General features: G+C 40.9%; 6 protein-coding genes across 6 annotated transcripts; all 6 read left to right on the top strand.

The window, feature by feature from the left end:
• Nucleotides 1-2,015: 2,015 nt before the first annotated feature.
• On the top strand, nt 2,016-5,687 carry TM35_000182450 (mitochondrial DNA topoisomerase II; the record flags this gene model as incomplete). The annotated part of the gene is made up of 1 exon (XM_029026558.1): nt 2,016-5,687. One exon carries the CDS (start codon nt 2,016-2,018, stop codon nt 5,685-5,687), a length of 3,672 nt encoding a protein of 1,223 aa, XP_028882254.1.
• Nucleotides 5,688-7,063: 1,376 nt separating this feature from the next.
• TM35_000182440 (uncharacterized protein) lies at nt 7,064-11,266 on the top strand (the record flags this gene model as incomplete). Its single annotated transcript, XM_029026557.1, has 1 exon — nt 7,064-11,266. The coding sequence occupies one exon, from the start codon at nt 7,064-7,066 to the stop codon at nt 11,264-11,266; it is 4,203 nt and encodes a 1,400-aa protein (XP_028882253.1).
• Nucleotides 11,267-11,800: 534 nt separating this feature from the next.
• On the top strand, nt 11,801-13,042 carry TM35_000182430 (uncharacterized protein; the record flags this gene model as incomplete). Its single annotated transcript, XM_029026556.1, has 1 exon — nt 11,801-13,042. One exon carries the CDS (start codon nt 11,801-11,803, stop codon nt 13,040-13,042), a length of 1,242 nt encoding a protein of 413 aa, XP_028882252.1.
• A 573-nt stretch (nt 13,043-13,615) lies between these two features.
• Nucleotides 13,616-15,391, top strand: TM35_000182420 (magnesium and cobalt transport protein; the record flags this gene model as incomplete). Its single annotated transcript, XM_029026555.1, has 1 exon — nt 13,616-15,391. The coding sequence occupies one exon, from the start codon at nt 13,616-13,618 to the stop codon at nt 15,389-15,391; it is 1,776 nt and encodes a 591-aa protein (XP_028882251.1).
• A 504-nt stretch (nt 15,392-15,895) lies between these two features.
• On the top strand, nt 15,896-16,396 carry TM35_000182410 (uncharacterized protein; the record flags this gene model as incomplete). Its single annotated transcript, XM_029026554.1, has 1 exon — nt 15,896-16,396. The coding sequence occupies one exon, from the start codon at nt 15,896-15,898 to the stop codon at nt 16,394-16,396; it is 501 nt and encodes a 166-aa protein (XP_028882250.1).
• A 240-nt stretch (nt 16,397-16,636) lies between these two features.
• On the top strand, nt 16,637-17,563 carry TM35_000182400 (putative nucleobase transporter; the record flags this gene model as incomplete). Its single annotated transcript, XM_029026553.1, has 1 exon — nt 16,637-17,563. A coding segment is annotated over one exon (927 nt), but the record flags the coding sequence as incomplete, so codon positions are not given.

Below are 17,563 nucleotides of genomic sequence, written 5' to 3'. Positions count from 1 at the left end.
CTCTCTCTCTCTCTCTCTCTCTTGTGTTGTTCTCTACTACTATGTTGCTTTCATGAATGAAGTTTTGGATACACAAACACCGCATATGGTCTTGTATGCATGAGCACATATTGAAGAACACCGATGCAGATTGAACTTTATCATTCTTTATCTTTTTTTTTTTTGGTTTTTTTTTTTGCGTTGTTTTCTTATTCGCTTTTCAAGTTGGATTGTAATGCATATTGTTTGCTGATTCCGGTGGTTCAAAGATGATGTTGTTTTCTGTTTATTACTTTTTTCGCTTATTCTAGTGTTAATGATTGCCCTTTTTTTTTGCATCTTTGTCTCTTTATATATATATATATATATATATATATATATACGTGTAGAAAACCTATTGAAGTGCACACCCAGTTACTGATGTATATATATGGTTTAAGTATGGGAGAGTCAAAAGAGAGAGAGAGAGAGAGAGAGCAGAGAAAGTAACAAGAAGAAAAACAACAGTAACAGCCGTGATGAAAAGTGAAGAAAGAAAGTAATTGCTGTCTTTCTGTAATGATATCCATCTCTCTCTCTCTCTCACTCACTCTTTTTCTTTCTTTCTCTCCTTATTTGCCTGTGTCTTATTATTATTATTATTATTATTATTATTTTGGGAGTTTTCCCTTTCTTCTTTCCTTTCTTTGCGCAGTGTAGTGGTTTTCCCTCAGTATCTTTTTTTTTAATAACTCTGAGAAGGCAGTGAGGGGAGACTGCGTGCCATAAGAGCGGACGGCATGCAACTAAACTTTTTTTTTTTTACTCTTTTTGTTTGTTTTTCTCTCTCTCTTTTTCCGAAAGGCAATAATATATATATATATTGTTTGCTTATATGTTAAATGTTAGTTGTGGTGTTTGAGGATTTATGGACGTTATCTTATGTAATCCTTGTGCTATGATGGGGTTGCTGTTATTACTATTACTGGTAATTAGTATTATTACTATCACTACGATTGATCTTTTTCTTTTTTTTTTTTCTCCTCTGCACCTGATCGACGGGTTTGAATTCCCACAGATGTTGTTTGAGCGTGAATATTTATAAATGTATTTATATACTTGTTTCCAATCTATTCTTTCTCTAGTTATTTATTTATTTAATTATTTCATTTATTTACATTATTCACTTGTTTTTTTTTTTTCTTCTTCTTTTTTCCCTCCTTTCTCATGTTCTCCACAAGAAACACAAAATAAAAGTAGTTGCAGGAGCCGACGGGACGCTCTTGTAAGTGCGCGTCGTGTTTTACTTCATTTCTCTTCGTAGTGTTTTCACTCTTCAAACGGTGAGAAGAAAAAAAGAAGGAAAGAGAAGAGAAGAGACGGGATTTTAATCCAGCTTCTTTTCATATATATACATATATACATACACATAGAGAGAGAGAGAGAGAGAGAGAGAGAGAGGATACTCAGAGACTGAAAAAGAAAAAAAGAACAAAACAAAGAACAAAACAAGAAGAAAAAAAAAAAACGAGCAGTGTATAGAGAGATATAGGGAAGAGCAAACAAAAAAGAAAAGAAAAAAAGGAAGAATAAAGAAGATACGGTCCTCTAGTAAAGCTCTGTATTTCGTATCACTGTTAGTGCTAATTTTCTTTTTCTTCTCCACATTGTAACAAAAGGGAAAGAGAGAGGAATCACAGCACCTATCACTAACATACATACATCTATACATATATCTTATACATACAAAGTTATACGCATATACCCATATATATATATATATATATATACTGCGTAATAACATTTCATAGAGTGAGTGAAATTAGTTGTAAAGCTTTTCGCTTCATTAGTCTCTGTTGCTTGTGGGTTTGTACGAGACCGTTCTCTCAGATTCTGATAAACGAGAAGAAAAAGAACCACCACCACCACAAGAACAACAACAACAAGAAAGAAGAATAAATAAAAAAAAAAAAAAACAACAACAACAAAGAAAACACGTGTAAACGAAATAAAGAAGAAAAAAAAAAGATAGTGAGTATTATTTACACATTCTCGTGATGGCGGAAGTATCCAAGTATAAGAAACTCACACCTATTGACCATGTACTCGTGCGGCCTGAGATGTATGTTGGCAGTGTGGAGACAAACCCCACGCCTATGTTTGTCTTTGACCACGAGAAGGGATGTATGGTGTGGGAAACACTACAACTCAACAGTGGTCTCTTAAAGATTGTGGATGAGATTCTTCTTAACGCCTCGGATAACTTATCCAATAAAGGCGGTCGAATGACTTATATTCGTGTTTACATCACAGAAACTGGAGAGATTACAATAGAAAACGATGGAGCTGGTATTCCCATTGTTCGCAGTAAGGAACATAAACTGTATATTCCTGAAATGGTTTTTGGACATCTTCTCACGAGTTCTAATTATGATGATGAGAGTCAAACCACAGTGGCAGGTCGTCATGGTTATGGTGCCAAACTAACAAATATTTTATCCCACCGTTTCTCTGTTCGCTGTCGTACAAAAGGAAAAGAATTTCATATGAGTTGGCAAGATCATATGCGTAAAGCCACAGCCCCACGTGTTTCTAATGTAGATCCCAAATCTAAAAATGTCACTCGTGTATCGTTTCTACCAGATTATGAACGTTTTGGATTTAAAGAGAATAAAATTTCGCATGATATGAAACGTGTACTTCATAAACGAATTATGGATCTTGCGGCGATGTTTCCTAATATTGAAATATCTCTTAATGGGACTCCATTTGGTTTTAAGTCTTTTAAAGATTATGCTAATTTATATTCTACACCAACCAGTGGTGGAGAAATGCCACCCGCACCTTATGTATATGAAAGTCGTAATGGTTCCATTGCTTTTGTACCTTCACTCACCGCAGGTGTTCGGCGTATATTTGGTGTGGTGAATGGTGTGGTAACCTTTAACGGAGGAACACACTGTAATGCGGCTCAGGAAATACTTCAAACCACACTAGAGAGTGTGGAACGATCATTAAAGAAGGAGAATAAAGTAATTGATATTAATCGTGTAATGCGTCACTTTACCATTCTCGTCTTTCTTGTACAAGTACAACCAAAGTTTGATTCTCAAAATAAAGCACGACTTGTCTCTATACCTGTAATGCCCCGTGTGCCTAGACAAGAAGTGACGAATTTTCTTCTTCGTATGCCCTTTCTTGAGGCCCATGTAAATACAATAACAGGACAATTAGAGAGAGAGTTAAATAAAGAAATGGGTGTTGGTCGACGTATGAGCAGTAAATCTCTTATCGCTTCTATTACGAAATTAGTAGATGCCACCACCACTAGACGAGATCCACGGTGTACACGTACATTAATTGTTACAGAAGGTGATTCCGCTAAAGCTCTCGCACAAAATTCCCTTTCAAGTGAACAGAAACGATACACTGGTGTGTTTCCACTTCGTGGTAAATTACTAAATGTACGTAATAAGAATCTTAAAAGACTCAAAAATTGTAAAGAACTTCAAGAATTATTTTGTGCATTAGGGATTGAATTAGGAAAAGTTTACAAGGATGCGGATGAGTTACGATATCAACGTTTACTTATTATGACAGATCAAGATGCAGATGGTTCACATATTAAAGGTCTTGTTATTAATGCCTTTGAAGCTTTATGGCCAACATTATTAATGCGAACTCCAGGTTTTATTTCCGTATTTTCTACACCTATTGTAAAGGTTCGTTTACGTGATAAATCTGTTATCCCATTTTTCAGTATGAAGGATTTTCACAAGTGGGAAAAAACGCATGGAAATGTATCCTACACGGCGAAATACTATAAAGGTCTTGGTACCTCTACCACAGCAGAAGGAAAAGAGTATTTTAAAGATATGGAAAAACATACAATGCGACTTGTAGTAGATCGATCAGATCATAAATTACTTGATAACGTCTTTGATTCACAAGAAGTAGAATGGCGTAAGGATTGGATGACCAAAGCAAATGCCTTTACAGGTGAGGTAGATATTGATCGAAGTAAAAAGAATCTTACCTTACCAGAGTTTGTACATAAGGAGATGGTACACTTTGCTCTCGCTGGTAATGCCCGTGCCCTTGCACATGCTGTAGATGGATTAAAACCTTCACAACGTAAAATTTTATGGGCTATTATGCGACGATCTGGAAATGAATCTGCAAAAGTAGCCCAACTTTCTGGTTACATCTCTGAAGTTTCTGCATTCCATCATGGTGAGGTATCTTTACAGGAGACGATTATTAAAATGGCACAAAATTTTACAGGAGGAAATAATATCAATCTTCTTGTACCAGAGGGTCAATTTGGATCTCGTCAGCAGATTGGTAATGATCACGCTGCCGCACGATATATTTTCACACGTCTTTCCGATATTACCAAACTACTCTTTCCTAGTGAAGATGAACCCCTTTTGGATTACGTGGTGGAAGAGGGACAAAGTGTAGAGCCCACCCATTACGTCCCTGTTCTTCCACTTCTTCTCTGCAATGGCAGTGTTGGTATTGGATTTGGTTTCGCCTCCAACATTCCCCCGTTTCATCCACTTGATGTTTCCGCTGCGGTGCGCTGCATGATCCACGGCGAGGGGGCGCGGGCGGTGGCACGTCGACTGGTGCCGTGGGCTGTTGGATTTCAGGGCGATGTGCGCCGCGATGGCGAGGGCAGTTTTGTTGCGGTTGGTCGCTATCACTATCACCGCGGGGGGCGGGTGCGGGTGCTGGAGTTGCCGTGGACGTTAAGTGTGGAGGCATTCCGCGAACACATCTCTCGACTCGCGGCGAATGATGTCGTCCACCGCATCGCCGACTACTCCGGGGCGAATCACATCGATATTGATCTGGAGGTCGCTGAGGGTTCCATGACAACATACGCCGAGTGTGAGCGGGAGTTGGCCCTTACGCAGCGTATTTACATTAACGGCACAGTCTTCTCCCCTAATGGGACACTCACACCATTAGAAGGAGATCTCGCCCCTATTCTACAGTGGCACTATGATCGTCGTTTGGATTTATATAAAAAGCGACGACAACGTAATTTAAGTCTTTTGGAGGCGGAACTCGCACGACTAAAGTCTACATTAAAGTTTGTTCAACACTTTCGTAGTGGGAAGATTGATTTTGTGAATGCCACAGATGACACATTGTCCAAAACGTGTCAGAAATTAGGAATGGTACGTGTAGATGATGGCTATGATTACGTACTACGCAAACCCATCACTTACTTTACCAAAACAAGTTTGGAAAAACTCATGCATAGTATAGAGGATACAGAAACTCGTATAGAAAAACTACGTAAAACCACACCTGTTCGAATTTGGCTTGATGAACTAGATCGATTTGATCGTGCCTTTCAGGATATTGAACAAAAGGCCAACGCCATGATATTGAAAGAGCGACGACAAGGATTTCCCATGGATGACATTGTTCCTTCTCTACGACAACCAAATCTTGAATTTGAGGAAGTAAAGGCAAGTAAAGGTCCACCCATGCGAATTAAAGTTCGTAAGTATGAACCCCCACCGGCAAGTAAACGCCCAGCAGTGGGTGGGGCTAGTGGCGGCGGCAGTGCGGCAAGTGCGGCGGCGGTAGTGGCGCATGTGAAGGCAGCGAAGAAGGCTGCAAGGGCCGGCGGTGTGCAGAAGATGGTGGTGAATTATGTTGGCCAACAGGCGGCACGTGTGTTGCCACGATTACCGTGGTTTATCTTTTAATCCATTGATTTATCTCTCTTGTTTTCTTTTTTCTTTGTTTTTTTTTTTGTTTTCTTTCTTTGTTTGTTTGTTTGTTTCTTTATTTCAGTGTCTTTGCGCTGGTTTTTTCATCTTCTTATCTATCTCCTATCCCCCTTTTATCATCTGCTTGTCTTGAGTTGATTTACAGGAAAGAGAAGAGGAGAGATATGCGTCTTTTTCGTTAACAAAGTAATATTATTATTATTATTATTATTATTATTATTATTATTATTGTTTTCTTTTTTTTTTTCTTGGGTTTGTGCCTATTTTCGCTTTCTTTCCCATTATCTTTCCATACAAGAATAATTCCCATAAATACTTAATACTAATAGTGTTAATTATAATTATTGGTGGCGGTAGCAGTGGAGCGCTAAGTGGTATTTTCTACTGTCTCTGTTGCTTTTTTTTTTTTTTCTTTCTTTTTTTTTAGTGATTGTTTGGTATTCTCGCTTCTCTGTTATCCTCTACAAGGATTGGTTAATGAAATTCATGTGAATTAAAGCTGCTTACAAAACAGTAATACAAGAAATAACCAAAATTGAAGTGAATAGAAATTTTTACAGAGAGAAGAATAGTAGGGGATCCCTATTGGACCAAAAGAAAAAGAAAAAGAAAAAGAAAAAAAAATACACAAGCAAAAAAAAGGTCATATTTGTTGATCTTGTTACTCTTGTTGTTAGTTTTTTTTTTTCTTTTTTTTTTCTCTTTCTTAATGGGTGATAATAGATCATAGACGTATATTTATTTATTTATTTATTTATTTATATATTGCGTGAATAAGGAGAGGGAAAACAGAAAGTTGAAGCAAAACAAGAAAAAAAAAATGAGTTTAAGAGGGTGTAGGAAACAAAAAAAAAAGAATGAAACTCTATTATTAGCGCACATATATGCATACAAAATGAGAGAGAAAAAAAAAAGAAAAAGTGATACTCTGCCATAGATGAGAAAAAAAAATATATATATAGCGAGGAAATCAGTTACCTTGGAGGGGGGTCTGAATGACGACTTCTGTTTATTATTACTATTGTTATCATTATCATCATTTTTGTCTTTGTATTTCTCTTTATTTCTTTATCTCACTGTTTATATCTGTTTGTGAGTGAGTGAGTGAGTGTATGTTCTTAATTTGTTGTTGCTATTTTTTTTTTTTTTTTTTTTTTTTTTTATTCTTTGGTTGTGGTGTTGCCTCTTATCATCAACTTTTTTTTTTTTTGTTTTCTCAGAGCTGCTGTCCTTCTGCAGAGGGAGGGAGTATATATATATATATATACTCAGAGAAGAATAGAAAAAGTAAAAAAAAAAAGTAAAATAATAATAAGACAATATCAATAAAACTGAGCCTGTGTTAAGGGCTCATGGAGCTGGACTCCATCAAGACACGGTTTACGGAGTTACAGGGCTACTATGAGGATGAGAGCAAGAGTGATGATGATATCATTTACGCTGTATACAATTGGGTAAAGAGTGCCCATATTGTCGCGCAGTTGTTATTATTGGAGGGCCGTTTCCCTGAACTCCGCCGTTGTCTCGATTTGTGCCGTCAAGTCCTGCAGGAACAACACCCCCCGGCGAATGACCGCCAAGTGTTAAAAAACGCCACCGGTGAAGATCGTCTCTTGATGGATTCTCTTCTCGTCCGCACTTCACAATTGGAACGACAATATGAAGAGGCCCGGGCCCACAGTAAAGGACGAGACACGGAATATTATTTAAATAAACTTCTACACACTGATGAAGAGACGGGACGGGATGGAAAAGAGAATGGACAAGAGAACGTTACTCCACCAGAACGTGGTATCTCCTTTGGACGACGTACACGACTGAATAGATGGAAAGTTCCACCCATATTACCCGCACTTGTAACTCAAACACAATTATTTATTCGACCCACTACCGATGGATTTGTAGATTCAATGGGTGACTCACATGCAAAATCATTGCGATCATCCTACTCTTTAGCTGGTTTCAGAGCAGAAACCCATCCCACCTACTCACATGATATTACACTAGGTAACAATGTTGATACTTCTACGATTGCTATATTATCTTCTTCTTATGTTCCTACTCCTACTGTTAGTTCTCCTCCTCATCCTTCCGCTGTTTCTGCTATTGATGATAATGATAATGATGATGATGCTGCTGCTGCTAAGGAGGAAGAAGAGGAAGAGGGAGAGAAAAATGATGAACCGATTGATGTGTTCACACCCCTCTCCTCTATTTCTTCATCTATGATAGAATCACAACAACTTGCGGCACTGCATAATGGGAAGCTGAAAACAGGTGAGGAACATTTACCGTCAGTCCCAGTGAAGACTTCTACTCATCGTAAAGTTCATTCAAAGTATGGTCGTCTCGTTCGACCACTTTCAGCACGTGTAGATAGTACCGCTTTACCATCTGGTTCTCTTCATCATCGTCTCTTAATGGATGCGGATGCCCATGTTATTAGATCTGCTATTGCTATTAAAACAGCAAATGAAATACGATATCAATCGATGGCTTTTATGCAATCACTTAAAAATAGGGCTTCCTCTCTTGTACAACGAACACGTTCTCAGAGGAGTACCTCACTTAGTACTGAAACTTGGAGAGAGGAGATTGAAAAGGAAAAGAATAGTGGAATAGAGAGTGAAAGTCCTGTTCTTCCTCCACTTTCCTACTGTTCTTCCGTTAGTCTTAATACAATGGGACAAAGTGTACCTTCTTCAAAACCTTTTCATCAAACCGTTTCATCTCCATTGCATGGAAAAGAAGAAACAATTCCACCAACATCCATTACTGGAATCATAATAGAAGAGTCAGAGATAAAAAATATGAATTCTATGACTGCAGGAAAGCATGATACTTCACTAGAGCCAAAAGAAGGAATAAAAGAAGGAATCTCTGATACTGTCCCTTCTAATATGTATAAGTTGGATGAAATAGCTATGATTCCATCTCTTTCACCACAAGCAAAAGAAGAATTGGAAGAGGCTCTTTCCCAATATCAACAAGAGAAAGAAAAATTAGATGCTTCTAGTAAAGCTATGCATTTGAGAGCAAAGGTTCAAAGTGAAATATTTAAACTGCAAGAGGTGAATGTAAAGGTAGAGGATACAGCTGTTTGGAAACGACGACGAAAACTTCATACCGCTTTAAATGATCGTGCCACAACATCAGCCGCTTCCGCATCTGAATTTCGTTTTAATTCCCCTATTTCAGCATTAGATTCAGATACGATTTCTAATCATGCTTGGGCAGCGGTGGCTACGCCAGGAACCGCATCTACAGTCTCTGCAAAAGGAGGAGTAGAGACACTTCTGTCGGATGATCAATATGCACCTACAGCTGAACGTATTGCGAAATTGGCTGCTGTAAGACCCACAGAATGGGATTCACAAGAAGAAGAAGAAGAAGTATTGATAACTTCCCATCCCTCTGGTACTCATCATCCTATAGATGAAAAAGAAAGTACTCAGAGATGTTTTCATAATAATAACAATAATAATAATAATAACAAATCTTTGGGACATACAACAACAGATATGTTAACGGTTAGATCTACATCAGGAACTACAAGTTCGTTAATGAAAGGTACGGATGCTTCCTTTGATGCAGTAGAACAAAGACTTAAAGTATTGGAAGCATCTACTCATATTGCTTTCCCTGATGTACATCACATGGTATGGAAACGAGCAAAAGTAAGAGTAGAACAACAACGACGACTTACAAATCATGAAGGAATTCTTTCTATGACATCTGAAAAAGCATTCCCTTCTTTCTTTTTTAATAATCAGCATAATGAAGAAGTTTCACCTCCTGGAAAAACAGATGTTGCTCCTATTAAAAAGGTTTGGGCCTCATTACAACGTTTGAGACGAGAGAGTACTTATAAAATGCCATTATCCGTTGAAGATACAAATTTTATGAAGGAAGAAGAAGAAGAGGTTAAAAATACATCTGATGGAATAATATTACCACCGCAATTATTTCATTCAGTGGAAGAATTGCGTTATCATGTTCACTTGGATGAAGCGGATGCTGTAACACTTTCTATGTGTTTGCCTCTTCACTTGGCAACTGTACGAATACAACGTATGTGTAAATTATTTATTGCTAAACGTGAAAAAATGCGACGTTCTGCCGCTATACAAGAACACTTGAGATTATTAGAAATTAAAGAGGAAAGTGCTGTTGTGATTCAACGGTACGTACGCCGACTGCTTGCACGGAGACAAAAGTTAACCATTGCATTACGAGTTAGTTATATGAATGATCAACGTGTAGCTCATGAGATGATTTCGGATGAAACGCTTACAAATGATCCTGTGAATTCTAGAAGATTAACTGGTGGACATCTACGTTGGCGCTCTTCTGATAGTGCCGTAACACTACATAGTCCAATCCAAAGTTTTCGTCGTTCCCCAGATTTGCAGCAGCCACTTTCTTCAACTAGTCAAGGTCAACAAAATGTATTCAGTCCTTTACTCCCATTATTCTCACGGCAATTGTATTGTTTACCTCAAAAAGGAAATAGAGCCCCATCTACACGTTTTGTACGATTACGTCGTATTCAGGAAAATATTGCATGTCGTGTTATTGTTCGTGCTTTCCGTGCCTATCGTCAGAGATTAATCTTAAAATGGGAACGAGAAGCACGAGCCTGTGTGGCTTTTGTTACCCAAAAAATGAGTTCGGATGAGGCATTTGGTTCTATAATGGAAGATGAAGTTTCATTCCCTGCTGCCTTTCTTGATAGGACAGCCGCGATTGGTGAACGATTAATCATAGACTCCGTTTTTAATGATTTTGGCGCATCCAGTGTCTTTCCACTACCGCGAGATCGAATCATGGGAGATGTGGTGGCGGCGTGGGAGGCCCGCACGGCGAAGACTCGACGCGCCGGTGATTTCATGACGCCACTGGAGCCCGTGCGGCTTTCGGAGTTGCGGCGGACGTTGGCAGAACGGGAGGAGGCCGCGGCATCCCTGCGGCGTAGACAACAGGAATTGCAATTGGAGGAGGAAGAGGAATGGCGGCGGCAGCTGCGGGTGCGAATGGATGCGGTGTTATTACTACAACGATGTGCACGTGGATATGTCGTGCGTTCCCGTCTCTTCGCACATCTACAGAGTGTACAGGAAGTACTGGAGACCCAACATCGCCGAACAGAGTTGTTGGGAGATGTTACCTACGGGATGACAACACCACGTGGTGGAAACAATACCAGCGGTAGAAATTTACTTCATATAGCCTCCGCAAAGGGAAAACCTATTATTTCAGAGGATCATCCTATTCCTCCGCATGTGGCAGATGTAATTGAACAGGGTATTAAACTTCGTCATTCCATGTGGTTTGGAGAAGATGAAGAATCACAACGTGCAAGTTTACGAGCGATTGTGATGATACAATCGTTTTTGCGATGGCACATTAGTTTGAGTATTTTGGCTGATCATCAGAATAGTGTTTACATTATTTTGATTCAACGTAGATGGCGTTTGGTGCTTAAACGACGAGAGATGCTGCGAGAAAAGAAGCAGAAGTACATTGTAGAGACATTGCGGAAAGTCGGTTATTAGGTCAGTCATGTAATTATGTAAAGCTGAAGTTTATCTTCTCAATTTATTATTATTATTATTATAGTCAAATGATGTTTTTTTTTTTTTTTCTTTTCTTTCTTTTTTCTTTTTTTTGGATTTCAGTTTTCATATTATTTGCGTCTGTCTGTGTCTGTCTCTCTGTGATTGTAATTTTTGATATTTATTCTTTCTTGGAATGAACTTTGGAGCCAAGAAAACAAAGAAATATAGTTTTGCCATGTATCATTTGATGGAATCTATAAGTACAGTAAAAAAAAAAAATAATAATAATAATGTTTTTTCTGTTTTTTTTTTTTTTTTTTTTTTTTTTTTTGTTTTACTTTACCTTTTTTATTTATTTATTTATTTGTTTATTTATTATTGCTTATGTTTGTAGCTCTACTCTTTTTTCTTTTTTTTTTTGTGTTTTTCATTCTTTATTTTTTCTTTATTTCTTGTTAAGGGGAAGGGAACTGAAAAAGGACAGGTTTTGGGGAAATAGGAAGAGCACTATTAGCGGGGAAAGTATACATCATGCATCGCAGAACATTTCGCCAACTGCAGCAGGTTATGCAGAACCCACAAGTTGGCTCTTCTAATATTCCCTCACCGTATGCCGTAGAAGGTGGTCATGTTCCTATTTGGTCTATTGTGAACGGCATTGTACAAAAGAGAAATTGGGTATTTCGTAATCCAGAGTGGTGTGATCTCTGCAAAGAGCCAGTGGCCCTCTGGGTAAATCACCACGGTCGCAAAGATCATGCACTAATGGATATGCATTATACACAGATGATTGAGTATCCACGACGATGGAACCCTGAGGAAATTCTTAACGTTTTTTTTGATGAACTGCAATTACCTGTTGAAACATATCAACGTTACTACGCTACGTATGAAAGAGAACATCGGAATGAACTTTATGCGATGCTTCTTAAATTAGAGGAAGCAAAAATGTTGTACTTTGGGGAACCACGAGATACTTATCTTCATCGTATGCAAGGTGGTCTACGAGGTATGGATCATCAAGGAGCATTAGTGTTACACCGTTATCTTTTAGGTCCATTTATGCGACTCTACCCTAATGGACATATACAAGATTATTCAAATCTCGTAGATTTTGTAACGTGTGCGTATAATATGGAAACTGTCTATGATCTTTGTGGGTTTTATACGCTTGATAAAGTAGCACTAAAGGCTGACTATAAACCAAGTTCCCCTGCTGCTTTGGGTTTGGGTGGTATTGCTGTACACTCATCTGCTTCACATGGCTTTACTAAACAAGCAACCGATCAACGACAAGAATTACAACAACAACAACGCCAAGGTTCAGTAGGGAGTTCTGGTGGTCGTAGTGCTGCGGATATGGAAGAAGAAGCCTTTTCAAGAAAAGCCGTTTTTGTACGTCAACTTTTGGGTCAATTGCGGTGGTTGACATTACCTGCTGAAGAACATCCAGCAGGTTTCACATTTCCAGAACATTTAATCCTACTTGGTGAAATCTGTCTTAAGTCTCTAGTTGTGGAGATTATAGCAGCCCGGTTGTGTGAGTATATGGTACGGGTAGAACCAGTCTGGCGAGATCACGGCTATGAACGTGTAAAACTCAATGTAGACAAAATCATGAAGTCTCATGGTGATATTCTCCCTGAACCTGTGAAGTTCTTTTACCGTACCATGTCTCCAAAGTTGGATGACCTTTATAGCACCAAAAGAGGTCTCCTCGACGAAACATTGGAGAAAGAAGTAATTACAAACCAAGGGGAAAAGAGTACATAACACGATGAAAGAGTGACGGGAAGGGATACCAGAGTAAATGGTCCTTTACAGTCAAAAAAAAAAAAAAAAAGAAGAAAAGAAATACAGCATGACTGGAAAAAATTCAGACCCCTTTCTTTCTATCTCTCTCTCTCTCTCTCTCTCTCCATGTGTGTGTGTGTTTCTTTGGGTGCTTTTTCCCCTCTGTGGTGCTCATTTTGCCTGCCATGAAATTTCTTATGATGTTGGTGTCTGTTTCATGCCTTTGCTGTTCCTATTTCCCTTCCTGTATTGTGGTTACAGGAAAAGTGGTAAATGCATGAACAGATATCTCTTGATTTATTGTACTGCGGTGCATCTGGTGCTCTGTTGCTCTGTTGTGTCATATGATTCTCTGCGTTTATAGTTTATTTGATTTTTTTTTTTCTTTTTACCACGTTTGCTCTATTTTTTTTTTTTTTTTCTTACTCCCGCAATTGTACTTCTCATAATGCATCTCTAGAAAAGCACATCAATTATTTTTTTTTTTTCCTTTTTTTCCCTTCTCATGCAAGGGGAAAGAAAAAAAAGGTCGACGTGGCCGATCTAACCGCAATGTTTACCTCCACAACATGTGTGCGGAATGTCATGTCAACCATAGGGGCAATTCGAACATCACCGGTAATGTATGCACGACAGGGTGGTTTGTTTCAAGCAATTTTTCCACAGTGGAATGGGAAATCTTCTCAAACTTCTTCAGATTCGCCCCACACAGGCAATAACGATGAAATAACAACAATTCATAACAAAACACCATCTTATAGTTCTTCCGCTGTCACCACATCAAAAACTGCACATAAATCAAAGGTCACTTTGGCAGAGTCTTCCACACCAACGTCTTCTGACGTCAATTCCTTTCTTTACACGATTCCACCCCAAAGACGCGTGGCCCGTTGGTTCTTCCCAGGATTTACGGATCAAGAAAAACGTGCAGGAAAAAAAACAACAAGCACGCAATCACAGGAAGAAGGAACAAAGAATTCCAAAAACAAAAACAACACGTCCGTAATGAAATCCAACACGGTAGCAAACACTCCAACATCAGGGTCACAAGATGTAGTAGAAAAAGAACATCGACAAAAAGAAAATGCTACCAACAATCCAACAAGGATTGAACTAAAAGTATCAGAACAGCATTCTACGCGTGGTGGTGCTGCCATTGGTGGGACCCAGCCCGTAAGGGGTCTTTCCGATCACCACCTCCCGTCTGCCTTTCGCGAGTATGTGGAGCGGCGCAACCAGCATCTAAAGGCCATTCTGATGAATGCGCTTGGCAGCGACTTTGCAAAGGCCGGTGTAGACAACAATGGATTGCGTATGAGCTTTTCTGCTGCTGCGTCAGAGGCGGCAAAGCGTGCAATTGGTCTCCGGCGTGTGTCGCCCAAGCTTCTCATTTCGTGCGTTGCCGGGCCCGACAACGTCTGGGACTGGGTCGACATTACCGCGCATCCAACAGCCGCCCTTGATGAGTACCGGAATGCGCTGTCTGAGGTTCTGCTTGATCTCGGTGCCCACGAGACGCTCGTGAGCGATGCACTGGAGCCCATGCTGCTGCCACAGGCAACTGTTATTCGCGGGTGTCATTGTCTTGTTGTGCGGTATGCAGTGGACGTTGCCAGCACTTCCATGGAAAGCTTTCAGGACCTCACAAACCGCTTCACCATCCTCGTGACGGACACGCGTGTTGTGACGATTCACCGGACGCACTGCGCGTTTGTGGAGAACTTGAAGCGTAACTGGTCGCAGGTGACGGGGAAGCGTGGGTCACAGGGACGAATTCATCTTCTTAGTTTGCTAGTGAAGGAGTCTGTGGACACGTTCAATACTGCTCTCACCCGGTCCCTTGTGGAGTTTGACAGGTATGAGGCGAGTCTGTTCTCGCCCGAGGGTCAACGGTCGACGCTGGCGCGGGAGATCTACCATATCAAGCGTCGAGCGTCGGTGTACGCCCGCACGCTGAACCTTATCGGCGATGCCTACACCCATGTGTGTAGTGCCCTCCCCATCTTGCCGACCAATGTGCAGTTTCAGGATGTACAGCAGGACATTGCGCATGTGAGATCGATTTCAGAAGAGTTAAACGCCAACGCCGACTCTGTTCTACAGCTTCTGTTCCAGTTATCTTCCTACCAACTGAATGAGCTGATGCGTGTGCTGACCATATTTAGTGCTTTCTTCATTCCGCTGAGCTTCATTGCTTCCATCTACGGCATGAACTTCACTCACCTGCCTCTTCTAGAGGATTCTTATGGACATGTGTATTGCGTTGCGTTCATGCTGGTGGTAGGAGGGGGACTTGTTATGTGGTTCAAGCTAAAGCGTTTTATGTAAGGCCGTCAGTCAAGGCGGCATGAGTTGCTGAATGAACCACAAAGAAACTGATCCTAATGTTGTTGTTGTTGTTTTGGCTATTTTGATGAGATAGTAGGTTCTGCTATAAGCGGAAAGGTGTATTTGAATACCAGAGATCTCTCTCTGTCTTTTCATGGCTATGTTTCTTTTTTGATCCATCTGATTTGTTCAGTGTCTCTATACCTCTTGTCTGGACTTGTCTTTTTCATTCTTTTTTTCATCTGACGAGGAAGGTGTGCGCTTGGGGGCGACGCCTCCCTCCTGCCGTGTTGATATCACTGCCTCTATAACCTGTTAATATTTGGACATCCGTGGATAAGTTAAACCCGTGGATGTATCAAGAGAGCAGCGTGTTCATCTCTCACCTTTCCTTGTCTTCTCTCTTTTCGCTCATCTTGCTTGTTTTCACTTGTCAGTCTTAGGTGTGAGACTCGCTTTTCGTTTTCTTTCTCCTTGTTGTTGCCCGGGGGAGAAGGAGGAGGTATGGAGCCCGCCGTCAAGGAGAGTGTCTCACGCATCCCTCTTCTCAAGACCAAGGCCGGTCCACGTGATAATGAGAAGTGGACCCAACGACTCAAGGAGGAGTACATGTCCCTTATTCAATATGTAGAGAACAACAAGGCAAGCGACAATCACTGGTTCCAGTTGGAGAGCAACGAAAGTGGCACACGGTGGTACGGCACCTGCTGGACGTACTACAAGAACGAGAAGTACGAGTTCAAGGTGAACTTTGATCTTGCCGTCACGTACCCGCAGGCCCCGCCCGAAATTGCGTTGCCAGAGCTGGAGGGCAAGACGGTGAAGATGTACCGCGGTGGCAAGATCTGCATGACAACACATTTCTTCCCGCTCTGGGCGCGAAACGTCCCGTACTTCGGCATCAGCCACGCACTGGCCCTCGGCCTGGGCCCGTGGCTCTCCGTTGAGGTGCCGGCGATGGTGGAGGAAGGTGTCCTCAAGCCAACCGGCTCAGTGGGAAAGTAGGGATGCAGTGCCAGAGAAAGAGAGAGAGGGAGAGAAGTGGATGGGCTGGATCGGACACCCTCCAACATCAATGATCTCCCTGCAAAGGGAGTGTTCCCTTTCGCACGTCTGCAAAAGTGTGTGTGTATTACCCATCATGGTGTGCATAAAATGCTGTTGTATGAGTAACACCATTTCTTTTCTCCTTCTTTTTTTTGTTAAAAAAAATAGTTGAGGACTAGTTTGAAGACAATATCACAAATGGCTATGCTCGGGTTTGGCTCGCTGAGTGAGGCGTACTGCTACTTTACCGCCTTCATGTGCGGTGTATCCATGCTGTTGCCTATTAATGCCATCTTTTCGGCACCACTGTATATTATGCACTACTACCAGTACGTGGTGGATAACCCGGACGCAGAGGCGGAACACACGAATTTCTGGAATAACGTTTTGTCGTATTATAATCTCGTTAATCTCGCTACGGCGCTTATTGTCGAACCGCTAACGCTGACGCGAATATTCCGCCGCATTCCTTTGCAGGTTCGTATGCTTTCGGCTTTGGTGTTCTTGTGGGTGGAGATCATCGTACTGATGGTGGTGCCTGCAGTAGGTTCAACAGAGGTTGGAGCGATGGTAACCATCCTCATTGCAGGTTTTATTTCAGGATCAGGGGTGTCGGTGTTTGAATCCACAGCATACGGGCTATTTAGCGCGTTTCCTCATCGATTCATGGCTTGCTTGATGGGAGGAGCAGGAGTGGCTGGAGCGCTAACCTCTATCTTGCAGATCATTGTGAAGGCCGCGATGCCTGAGGACTATGAGGGCATTCGTGTCCAGTCCAAGATCTTCTACGGGTTAATGGTGGGTATCCAATGTATCACATTTATCATGCTGATATTTCTACGCTGGAACACGTACGCAAAACAGTACACTGGCTCACTGAGCGGAGAACATACACATCACGAAGAGGAACTTGGTGTTACTGAGGGGGCGAAGCCAGGAAAAAATCCGTTGGCTGAGGATCCCAATTCCACTTCAGAGAGTCTTGTTAATACGGATGTTTTCTCTGTGTTTAAAATTATTTATCCAATGACCATTGCGTGCGCCTTCAATTTTCTTATCACTTTGTTATTGTTCCCCACTGTGGTGGTGTCCGTGGACCCGGAGGACTACTGGTATGGTACAATT

The sequence above is a fragment of the Trypanosoma theileri genome (genome assembly GCF_002087225.1).
Source record: "Trypanosoma theileri isolate Edinburgh chromosome Unknown TM35_Tth_18_V1, whole genome shotgun sequence".
Classification (NCBI taxonomy): Eukaryota; Euglenozoa; class Kinetoplastea; order Trypanosomatida; family Trypanosomatidae; genus Trypanosoma; species Trypanosoma theileri.
The sequence above is the reverse complement of the archived record's forward strand: the minus strand, read 5'-3'. Positions and strand labels throughout refer to the sequence as shown.